At 45.5% G+C, this 12,490-nt stretch overlaps 1 protein-coding gene across 5 annotated transcripts in view; it reads right to left on the minus strand.

Moving 5' to 3' along the window:
- Window positions 1-1,371: 1,371 nt before the first annotated feature.
- The window catches only part of LDLRAD3 (low density lipoprotein receptor class A domain containing 3), a 299,191-nt gene continuing 288,072 nt past the window's right edge, over window positions 1,372-12,490 (minus strand). For all 5 annotated transcript variants that reach the window (XM_032166258.2, XM_032166257.2, XM_032166260.2 and 2 more), the window contains 2 exons: window positions 6,109-6,454; window positions 1,372-4,361 (listed from right to left, as the gene is read on the minus strand). In XM_032166258.2, the coding sequence (XP_032022149.1) occupies window positions 4,124-4,361; window positions 6,109-6,454 (584 nt within the window). In that variant the 3' untranslated portion in view covers window positions 1,372-4,123. The remainder of the gene's footprint in view (window positions 4,362-6,108; window positions 6,455-12,490) is intronic.

Genomic DNA, 12,490 nt, shown 5'->3' on the forward strand with positions numbered 1-12,490 from the left:
CAAACCACAGCCCACAGGTCAAATCCCACCAGTAGCCTGTTTTTGTAAATAGTTTTCTTGGAACACAGCCACATCCATTCAATTTTGTATTGTCTATGGCTGCTTTTGCAGTTGCTACAGAAACCACATGGCCACAAAGCCAAAAATATTTACTCTCTGGCCCTTTAGAGAAAGTTTATTAACCCCTGCTCTAGCTGAGTACTTTACAATCATTGCAAAGCACTAGCATCCATAAAAAATGCTCATCTTGGCATCCATAAAAATGGTATTCATGGCCGGGCGTGGTGGCTCACGCCTGTAATCCCAGCACTTTGGGAGGCCGAGGCGGGTGGATCATGAGGTCAGGAGATCAAGACCATCCTGGCTAACACAGTGAAATCCCGTCTCTACTAAAAATGAAAAAAAAAAAAAAATTAGCCGGGCATGGTGGCGGGCACCTGTAGTCCCAGCTACTTGGGAGGCTGAGGCAGGAGAATGGCGTGAACCCGGGAGGCGGGCCTTGCAGTGGGCCGAGATCACGCCATTGCACTCCAGCCTGGGTGACAGAACCAGACTCCATCTCAAAAAAAAGAAAAAAAAAAAGGTATTCATAAGGTATCTCGAGGGATGATGAAATGAGTAACTTGACAAACCTTTGGGGCTTGGGAAAGTCTACTCTACACCACTTGGGGCAGGACATGACATAGCATATATTTGGGATACACCTGTCTGAGAGCCCAGTCTTCATTTGAGGAATCTGGGATCAATACATGATCCAAATCTTGGTACTGTGGGTCCTGCATTTGGATTTCCACGTGGATTTCATTTTGGCCAGGGCTGGAGTTACTGCCCCTGTTCATGATGGTGGTGCTGGTCACCTATGGGACATCCTAACTTCCTTCCCAGGCAGATGACCCTGCTGCATTGGCCAACATGTGGCTCCAAAACTAGACTTAAAAAAGCATAAAGATGTTCCCATCATTGGTGGGGACAATCGGAGCCATTTGTGTTTTGAAACTAATTACTAGCCCACCTGTGCAAGAGCTCTAGCGTGCTCCTGAATATGTGGTCAGAATCTGTTACAGTTATCACAGGCAATTGTCCTTTTCCCTTGAACGATGCTGTAGCAAAGGCAGAAACACCCATCTTCCAATATGATTCCCCAGGGCCCATTACATTAACTGTTGTCCACAACTTTGCCTCTGTATTCTAATCATATCAGCTCTGGAATCCTGAAGCATCCATCACATTTTGAGGTCCCACCAACATATTCTTCCTTTTTCTCATTTCATTATGGCATAAATTCATTGCAAAAGCTATGACAGAAGTTACTGTCCACTGTTTATATTGCTATAAGGAAAATGAGTGGGCCAAGAACCATTTGCACAAACAGAAAGAATGAAACTGCAAATTTATTAGAAAGTATAAAAATTAAAAAACAAAACCAAGCCTAACCAAAAAACAAAAAGCAACGACACACAACCTTTCCAGTTTACATTAACTTTGAGCATCACACACTATTAACCACTTAGTTGCATTTTTTAAAAATGTCAATTTCAAGGTAGAGGGAGCTGAGTCAGGTAATAGGCCAGCCATCACAGAGTAACTAATTTAATGCTAAAATAAAACACTGATCTCATTTGAGCAAAAAAGAGACGAGACTATTTTCTGGTTGGCGTAGATTTAGGCAATGTATAAAAAAGCTTCCTGGTTGGAATGAGTTAAAAAATATTGCTGGCCACTAATTTGCCATGTTGAGTTGGAAAACAACCCCCGCCCCCCCCCCCCAAAAAAAAACAAAACCCTGCCGCTTTGGTGTCCTATTTATATATTTTTAAAAACATTCATTAAAAAAATCAAATCTATAATAAAAAGTCCCTGTTTATTTTAAAAAACAACATTAGTAGGCATCCCTTATCTACTAAAACCATTTGTTTTTTCCTAAGATGCCTGGAACCAGAAAAGCAAGTGAGATTAACTCACTGCGCAATTAATTAAAATTAGAATTCTTTCCTCTAAACAACTTCCAGAGCACCAGAAAGAAGGGGCCCCATCAAAGGGAGAAATAAAGCCCTTCTGACTCACAGGAGATGAAATGTTCAGCCAGAGTTCTAACACATTCTGGCTGTCATCAAAAGTTCTTTATTGGATTACTCAGAAAATAACTCAAGTGCTATTTTAAAAATGAAAGATACAGGCAGCTAGGTTCCTTTCCCTTTTTCTTTCTTTTTTTTTTTTTTTTTTTTAAACAAAACAAAATACCAGTGGCTAGCTTTCCTGTAACATCCTTTGGATTTGCTTAAAAAAAGAAAGAAAAGTCTACAGAACAGGATCACTGAATGCCACTTCAGCCCCACTTCCTGCAGGCTCTGTTTTAATTAGCATCAAACAGGTCACTGAACATTTCTTCAGCTGCGGAAAGAAGTTCTGAATGGGTGACAGCTGCCCGGAGTGGCTCTACCTGGTTCCATTTTACCGCTCATCAGTCAGTGTGGTTTCTTGCCAAATAACACCTAACGTTTTACCCCTTATTCCTGCAGGGAGGCGGGCCCTGTGGCTGGCTGGACACAGAGAAAGAAAGAGAAAAACCAGCACAAACATAGAGACTACACACGGAGGGAGAGAGGAGTCCCTCTTTCTGCTTCCTTCAAGAACTCGATAAATAATAACCTCAAAGTGCAACAATGCACAAATGTCTGGCACACAGGTTAGTCTGGAGTGACTTGTTATCACGGGGCTCAGCGGGGCAAGGGTGTGATCTCCTTTTGCTTCTTTCTTTGGACCTTGTTAAAGGAAAAACAAAAAAAAAGACAGCTTTCCTATACACATATAAATAGTCCCTTAACTAGAAGGGAAAAAACAAACACACTGTTTCAAATGCATTTCTAAAAGATTTAAAATAAATCCAAATGGAAAATCTTGACTCCAAATTGTCTCTTGCCCATGTGTCTCAGAGAAGAAACTACTGGGATGTTGGGAGAGGCCTGACCCTGACCCTAACTCTAACTAGAGGTGCTGGTATTGGGACCTTGGGAAGAGGAGCATGCACAGTGCAGGGAGCCAGGAAAGCTTGCTGGAGGCATTGAACACGGCTCTCATCTGTGATAGAAACCAGTGTCCTCAAGTCCAAATGCACAGGTAAAAAGGACTTTGCAAGTGTTAAGGGAACTTTGGAGGCCAATGTTGAGGCTGCATGAATGAGCAAGACAGGCTGGGTGCGGGCCACAGGAACATAGAGCCAGGTCAGACTTTGGGCCAACTCAAGTTAGGTCCTCATTCCTTGGCTACCGGCAGGTCAGCTGGGAGGGTGACAGTCCAGAAACCAGGTAAGTGGCTGTAGAGCCAGGGCAGGTGTAGGCTCTTGGCAGCCTGCATTTTAGGAGCCGAGAACTTGGATGAACTCATGGGAGGAGCTCCCTGCCTATTCTGGGATGAGGCTGATGATATACGCTGCTGGAGAAAGCTCTCAGAATGAACATTCTTGGGCAAATTTCTAAAGCCAGAATTTATACAGGGTAGATGGTTTCAGAGTCCTTCACAAAACCAAAATAACGTTGCGACTGCTGAAGGGTGTTACTCACGTCCAAAGTTTTCTTTGGCCACTGACTCTGCTGAACTGAGGGCAACATACAGGATTGTGCAAGGCAGGTTTTGATGCTCAACTGGATTTTTTTTGGGGGGGTGACCATCCAATGATGGCCTCCTGGTTAGACCATCTAACCCAAATCCCCAAATGCTATAAGGTAAAACTACCCAGCAGGGAGAATTGGGTCCAGTGTCTCCTGCACTTCTGAGCATCCGATATAGCATAGAAACATTGCTCTCTCCCACCCTACTTCAATACTGTTTTATATGCTGTCTCTCCAACAGAAACAGAATAATGTGAAAAGTGAGGGTGTGATCTCGGGTCCCAAGGGAAGAGTGACCTCACAGAAAAGATGCACAACAGATCATGTCAACTGAGAGGCCAGAAAAACATCTCTGAAATCTGGGGGAGGAGGGGAATGCAGAGACAGCTAATATTCCAAACTGTAACTTGAGACACCCTTATAGGTGCTTAAAAGAGCTTCCCATGAGCACAAATTGTTTGAATGGCAACAAGTCAGAGCAGATTAACCCATATGGACTTTGGAATAACTGGGACTTATACTTCTTCAGTGCCCTGGCCGGGCTCAGAGTCCCTGGGCTCAGCAGTGCCCTCCTGGGGGGCAGGCTGCCCCGGGCTGTGGCGGGTGTCTTCCACACTCAGGAGGCTGCTGGCTGCCTGGGAGCTGGCACTGTTGGCACTCCCGGACCGGGAGCGGTAGGGGGGCAGGTCGGCTTGGTTCAGAGATTCCGTGTCAGAAGAGTAGGGCGGTGGAGGAAGGTCATACCACGCAGGCCTGCGATGGGGACAGCGGGGGACAGTGGGGGGCAACGGAGACAGGAAGAGAAGAGAACACATTAGAGCCAAGATAAGCCAACTTCAGCCCATTTCTGAGACGGTGTTTCCAGGGCGAAATGAGATTTTCCCTCCAAGTACAAAGACAATTAATTCAAGGACCAGGAACCACAGCAGAACAGACAAGGCCAGTGTGTTCTGGCTGGTTCATGTTGACCGGATGGTGCCAAAACCACATCCTCTGCGTAGAGTCAGAATGAGGTCACCCACCAAGTCCCTCGGCGCAACCTGGGTGGTTTGGCATTGCCACTCTGCTCCATCAGCCAAAAGCCCTGTGGCCAAGAGGCTGGGCTGGTATCTTGACTGGGCCTCTGATGGGAACATGGAATTGGCTTTTCTATTGAAAGCCAACTCTTCCTGGCTATGAACTGGGGTAAGTGAGAGGACATCCTCTCAACACCTCGGTTTGTATCTGCAGAAGGGGCTTAAAAGGAATGAATGTAACAGAAAAGACATTTTATTTTCTAGCTCTCATTTACTGAAGGCTTCTCATGAGCCAGGCACTTTGCCATGCCCCTTACATTCCTTACCTTATTTAATGCTCACAAGAATGCTGTGAGGTGGGCATTACTTTCATGCCTGTTGCTCTGGTGAGGAAACTGAGGCACAGGGACATTCAATGTCTGGCCCAGGATCAGAAATAACTGGTAAACAGCAATGCTGGGATTTGAACCCACACATTCTGTTTCCAGATTCAGCAATTTTAACCTTACCCTATGCTGGATGGTCCAAATGAAGAGGTTATGAGTGGGAACTTTATTAGGTGAGGAAGGTCCTGAATTCTTACACTTATTTGCAAAGAGATCCTTAAGCGCCATCCTCTCCCCTGACCTCTGAAACTTTATTCACCTTCTATGAGGAAGGAAAATGAAGATTAAATAATATAAGAGTTGCCACAGAAGAGGGTCCAAGGAAGAGCCCAGTCACCATCAGAACACGGCCTGCAAAATGTCTAATGCCATACACGGCAGAGCTTGAGGAAGAGGGATGCTGATCAGGAAACAGGCCCACTACTTGCTTCAACTACAGAACTCTGCTTCCTGGCTTTATACATACTGGGGGTTCTTGTACAATTCCATTTGCAATGTGGCACTGCTTAAAAAAGCTTGAAAGTGCTGCTTTCCACCTCCTTTATTTTATAGATGAAGCCAAGCAAAGTTAAGGAACTCACTGATTCTCTCATTCATTCACTTCTTCATTCATCCATTCATTTGACAGATATTAACCAAACCTCTCACATGAACTGGGCACTGCTGTGCAGTAGCAGGTGAGGCTCAGAGCTAGTCTGTGGCCAGAACGCGGACCAGCACGACATTCCCAGGAGGAGCAGGCCTCTGAGTTAGCCAGGATCCTAACTGTATGTTCCTCAGACAAGTCATTTAACATCCCAGAGCCTCAGTTTCCTCATCTGTAGAATTTGGAAATTTCCTGATTTGTGCAACTATCACCATAATCCAGTTTTGGAACATTCCTATCAGTTTCCTCCCTCATCAAGGCGCTAAGAGGATTAAATGAGGTGATACATGTAGAGAATTTTGCAAGGACTTGGCAAATGTCAGATGCTGCCACTGCCTATAGCAGCTGAAGCCAGGCTCTTGGCAAGGCCTAGGAACCTCAGTGTGTGCACCTATTCCCCTCCCCGCAATGGATGACCTCTCCCGCCTCAATCTCTTCCATCCAGCACACACCTCTGGTCCAGCAAGGCCTCGGAGTAGGAGGGCGGGGAGCCTACTTCCGACGCATTCTGCTCCGCCTGGCTGGCCACATACTGGATGCCATTATTGACGTTGTAGGTGACGTTGCAGTGGTGGGGGTGGTCCAGGACCACCAGGCGGGACAGCAGCACAGGGTGCTGCAGCCGGTGCACGGGCAGCGTCATGAGGTTGTTCCGCTTCCGCTGGTGGTGCAAGACCAGTGCCAGCAGGGCCACCACCAGCACGAAGATGACGGAGCTGCCGATGATGGCATAGGTGATGCTGGGGTAATACACAAGCTGGTTCTCTGAAGTCACAAACACCTGCCCGCTGCCGGGTTCTGAGAAACCCGAGAGAGGAGAGAAAAGAGAGGAGGTTACCAGTTTGGCTAATCTTTGTGTTTCAACATCAGCCCCAGAACTTGTATGTGAATGTTCACAGTAGCCCTATTCACAATAGCCAAGAAATGGAAACTGCCCAAATGTCCACCAACCGATGAACGGATAAACAAAATGTGGTACATCCACCCAATGGAATGTTATTAAGCCATAAAAAGTTAATAAATACTGATACATGCTACTGCATGGATGGACCTCAAAAACATGATGCAGTAAAATAAGCCAGACATGAAAGATCACATATTGTATGATTCTGTTTATTAGTATATTTCCAGGAAAGGCAATTTTACAGAGGCAGAAAGTAGATTAGTGGTTGCCTGGAGTGAAAGAGAATGGGGATTAACAGTCAATGGGCATGAGGAATCTCGTTGGGGTGATGGGAATGTCCCGAAACTGGCTTATGGTGATGGTTGCACAAATTGGTAAATTTCCCCCCCCCCACAAAATCACTGAACTGTACACTTAAAATGGGCAAATTTTAAGTACTGCAAATAATATCTCAATTAAGTTGTTTTAAAAAGTATCGTATGCTATCCAGGGAACAGGAGTGAGAGTTCTTGTGGCAGAAATCCATTCTTCAGTAGAAATTTATAACACACCTCAGGAACACAGGTAGTACCTCCGGGGTCCTCACACCTGCAGATCATTTATTTCAAGCCAGGCTTCACATGGAGCTTTTGGGATGGAGAGCCAGCACAGCCCAGGCTAACAGCAGGAACTCCTGGGCTCAAATCCCAGCCCCTCAAAACTTGCTTGCTGTGTGCCCTTTGGAAGTGCTACCCTCTCTGGGCTGCAAAATGGAGATGTAATAGTGCCCAGTTCTTGGGGCTTCTGTGAGCCTGAAATGAGTCAATACTCATCAGGACCCTGAACATAGCTACACGCTGTGCTCTGTAAGTGCGTGTGTTCGGTACATACAAGTACATGATTGATTATTTATTTATTTATTTATTTGAGACAGGGTCTCGCTCTGTCACCCAGGCTGGAGTGCAGTGGCACAATCTCGGTGCACTCAACCTCCACCTCCTGGGTTCAAGCAATTCTCTCACCTCAGCCTCCCAAGTAGCTGGGACTACAGGTGCATGCCACCATGCTCAGCTACTTTTTGTGTTTTAGAGATGGGGTTTCAACCATGTTGGCCAGGCTGGTCTCGAACTTCTGACCTCAAGTGATCCGACAGCCTCAGCCTCCCAAAGTGCTGGAATTACAGGCGTGAGCCACTGTGCCTGGCCAAGTACATGCTTTATATCACATCTCCCTGCTAAAAACTCCATGGGGTAGGTGGTGTGATTCTCCTTTTTTTTTTTAGATGAAGAAAATGAAGCTCAGAGAAGTCAGTTCCCCTGACCAAGGCCACACAGTTTGGAGGTAAGGAGCTGTGCGTGAGTTGAGTCCAGGGGTCTGACTTCAGAACCTGGCCTCAGCGTTCTGCTCTACATCACCCGAATAAGACCTGCCAGGCAATCTGCAGGCACTTCCTCGGGAGTTCCAGGGTGAAGGTCTGGTACACATCCCACCCCTGCAGGTTGCTATCATAATAGCCTTCTCTCCACACATGCTAAGGAGCCATACTTCAAGCACTCAGGTAAGGAGCTTCCCAGTCAGCAGGACACACCTGGCCCCCACTGTAAGGTCCAGGCAGGTGGAGGAAACCAGGGGTCCGAGCTGGGGACCCCTCATCTTTACAGAGAACTGCCACTACCTACTGTCATGGCCTAGCTGGAAGAACAATCTAAATGCAGCTCAAGTGAGTAAACTTGGTGGCCACGACCCTGTCCTTGTTCCGCCTGTGAGGCAGTGAGGAGGTTTCAGTGGGTCCACAGGGGTCAAAATGTAGCCAAGAAATAGCAGCAGCGGCAGCGACTACAGGTGACTCATGTCTTCTGTCCTGGCATCGGCTAAGGGCTTTACTCCATCCCTCATCACTAGCTGAGTGTCTGTTTTGTTCACTGCTGTATCCCCAGAGAGTAGGATGGTGCCAGGCACATAATAGGCACTCAATAAATACCCACCACTCAATGGGAAAAAAATCTGTTTATTCACATGCCCTAGTAAAATGAGTGCTGTTGTTACTGCTATTTTTCAGATAAACAAATTGACTCAGAGAGGTGAATTATTTTGACTAACATCACCTAAGAAGTAGGCAGAGGAACAGGACTAGAATCTAGATGTTTCTCCTTCAAAAAACCACAAACTGTGAAACACATTGACTTCTCTTCTTTTCTGATATAAACATTTTCTGATTCCCCAAATGATCCCAATCTGAGATAAATGATGACCTTCCCCTTCAAGGTCTGGCTCTGTGTGTTAATTTGTCTCTCCAGCCACACCCAAACATCGACTAAAAGCTACAAAGATTCTCCAAGTCCCTGGTGGTCACTCTTTCAATGATTTGTTGCACAGGAAGAAGCAAATAGGGGCCCAGCAGAAAAACAGAATCATGTTGCACTACAGGTAAGGGAGGGAGGCAATTTTGGATTTTTTCTGGAGACAATTAGCTGTCATTCAAGGATTCTATTGGAGTTTTGGAGTTTTGTCTGTTCTCAGACAGTTAGAAGCTGGGTGGAGGCTTGTGTATGTGTATGTTTCAGAATTCTGGCTTAAACTAAAATAACTTCTCTATTTTATTATCTAGCAGGGAGAGCTGCAGAGTTAGGAGCCTTGGGGGAATCCTGGAGCCACTGCTTCTAGCTGTTTGAGCTCAAGTGAGTCATTTAACTCTTAGAAGCCTCACCCTCCTCATCTGTGAAATGGTGATGGTCCTGGGTAAACAACAGTATCCGTGTCTCCCTGGACTATCCAGATGGTAGAGTATAATATATACACAAGCGCTGAGCACAGTGCCTGGCAAGGGTTTGCCTCAGTAATGCTAGTTCTTTTTTGTAACAACCACCACCACAACAAAATAATAATTATTATATAATTATATAATATAATTATATAATTTATATAATTATGATAAAATACACATAACATAAAATTTACCACTGTAACCATTTTAAAGTGCACAGTTCAGTGGCGCTTAACATTCATACACATTATTAACGTTCATACATGTTATTGTGCATCCATCACCACTATCCAGCTCCAGAATTTTTCATCATCCCTCACTAATGAACACTAGATTTTAGTGTTGCTGTTCTTACCATTATCCTCACCAACTTCTCACAACTGGGGGTAGAAAGCTGGGGAAGCCACCTCTGGGGGATGGGGTTGGGTTGGGGAGAAGATATGAACAGACTGAGTGCCATTCCAGTGAGATGTATTTTTTTATTTTTTATTCCTTTTTAATTTTTAATATGTATTTTTTCAGACAAGGTCTCACTCTGTTGCCCAAGCTGGAGTGCAGTGGCGCGATCTTGGCTCAACAGCTTCAACCTCCTGGGCTCGAGCCACCTTCCCGTCTCAGTGGCTGGGACTACAAGGGTGCACCACACAACCTAGCTAATGTTCACATATTTTGTAAAGACGGAGTCTCCCTATGTTGCCCAGGCTGGTCTTGAACTCCTGGGCTCAAGTAATCTATGCATCTCTGCCTTCCAAAGTGTTGGGATTACAGGCGTGAGTCACCACTCCTGGCCAGTGAAATGTGTTTCTTAAAGGAGGAAAGTGGGTAAACTGTCACACAGAAAACAAATGGTCCAGAGATTTTAAAACGTGACTTCTGTGTAAACACATGAGGTTTTAAGAATACAAGTGGGAGCCCTTTAAAATGCATGGGATATAAAATGCCTGTGGAACTTAATGGTCTCACTTATGTCTCCGAAAGCAGGCTCTCCAGACTTCTCTTCACTTTGGCAGGCGAGACGCAGCGATCACATTTGCCTGAGAAATTATGATGTTGCATAACTCAGTGGTGCCTGCTCTCGTTTTTGCTGTGTGTAAAATGTCATCTTGTGTTAATTCATTAACTAGGCCCACTTTTCTTAAGAGCTTAATGAGCCTGCTGGCCAAATTACTAATATCAGAGTTGCCTGGGACCTAAGTTCCAAGTGCATAATCCATGGATAATGAAGTTTCCATTTATTCTGGCTGTCCCTCAAGCTAATGCCCTTGTGCTCCACTGTCAAGCATCTTGAATTCTTGTCCTGTACGTGTCGCTTCTACTGTACTAATTCCAGGCAATCTGGTCACTACCTAGAAACTGCTGTTCTATCAAGACTGCCAGTAGCTCCACAGCCGCCTGTGGAGAAGCAGGCTGTGTTTTGTACAACTCCAGGGGTGCTCTTCACCTCAAAGTCATTACATATTTGTTTAGTTATCACGACAGCCTTCTAGCAGATGGCAGGCAAGTGTCTTGAGGAGGAGTACCTTTAACTAATTCACTCAGAGGTGCTGTCTGGACCAGCGAAGGCACTCAAGCAGCTGACACTTGTGACTTGGTGTTCCTTCACTTCCAAAAAAATCCCCTCCTCCAGATGCAAATTAAATTTCCTACCGGATACCATTTTTCGCCTATCAGATTGGCAAAAGCAAAGTTTCAGCTCATATTCTGCTGGCCAGGTCTCAGGCAAACAGGTATATTCATGCCTGGTATATATGCAGGCATGGCTAGTGGGAGGGTAAGTCAGTACCAACCCAGGGTGGTGGAGGAGCTAATAATATGTATTAATATAAAAATGTGCATATTCTTTGAGATTGGCCAGGCATGGTGACTCATATCTGTAAACCCAGCTCTTTGGGAGGTGAAAGTAGGGAGGATGGCTTGAGCCCAGGAGTTCGAGACCAGCCTGGGCAACACAGGGAGACCCTGTCTCTACAAAAAATAAAAATTTAATAATTTAATAAATTAGCTGGGCGCAGTGGCATGTGCCTGTAGTCCCAGCTACTCAGGAGGCTAAGAAGGAAGATCATTTGAACCCAGGAGTTTGAGGCTTCAGTGAGCTATGATCGTGCCACTATGCTCCAGCCTGAGTGACAGAGCGAGACCCTGTCTCTAAAAAACCAACAAACAAAATAAGCATTCACGAAAGCATGGTTCATAACAGCAAGATATATCAGAAACAATCCAAATGTTTATCAACTGCAGCCTGGCTGAATAAATTATGGTGTATCCATACAATCTTGTACCTATTTTTTTTTTTTTTTTTTTTTTGAGACGGAGTCTCGCTCTGTCGCCCAGGCTGGAGTGCAGTGGTGTGATCTTGGCTCACTGCAAGCTCCGCCTCCCGGGTTCACGCCATTCTCCTGCCTCAGCCTCCGAGTAGCTGGGACTACAGGCGCCCGCCACCACGCTCAGCTAATTTTTTGTATTTTTAGTAGAGACGGGGTTTCACGATCTCCTGACCTCGTGATCCACCTGCCTCGGCCTCCCAAAGTGCTGGGATTACAAGCGTGAGCCACTGTGCCCGGCCTTGTACCTATTCTTAAAATTAGGGAACCTCTACATATACTGATATGGAACAATCAGAAGGATATATCAATAAGGGGAAAAAAGCAAAGTTCAGTAGAGAATGTATAGAATATATCTGGAAAGACACAATATAACTAGTAACACTGGGAGCTTCCAGGAAGGGGAATAGATGCTTGTGGAGAGGGAGATTTACTTTTTATTGTTTACTCCTTCCTACTCTGTAGCATTTGTTCTGTATTATCTATTAAAAAAATAAGCACTCTGACTTCTTCCTTTAGACTTGCCCAGGCTGATGGTGCATCTCAGTTTCTTGATTTTTATTTTTAGACATAGGGTCTTGCTATGCTGCCCAGGCTGGTCTTGATCTCCTAGGCTCAAGCGATCCTGCCACCTAAGCCTCTGAGTAGCTGGGACTGCAGCATGTGCCACCGCACCTGGCTCAGTTTCTTTATTGTTTCCTGTCCTCTCCCTGTAGGTGCTTCTTGGGGTTCAGGCCTCACTGTTTCATGCTCACTTGGAGACCCCTTACTGACTCATGACTCCCTGAGGACAGCTTCCAATGCCTCCAGCCTGACCTCTTTTTTTTTTTTTTTGGAGACGGAGTCTCACTCTTGTCTCCCAGGCT

The sequence above is a fragment of the Hylobates moloch genome, unplaced genomic scaffold (genome assembly GCF_009828535.3).
Source record: "Hylobates moloch isolate HMO894 unplaced genomic scaffold, HMol_V3 SCAFFOLD_11, whole genome shotgun sequence".
Taxonomy (NCBI): Eukaryota; Metazoa; Chordata; class Mammalia; order Primates; family Hylobatidae; genus Hylobates; species Hylobates moloch.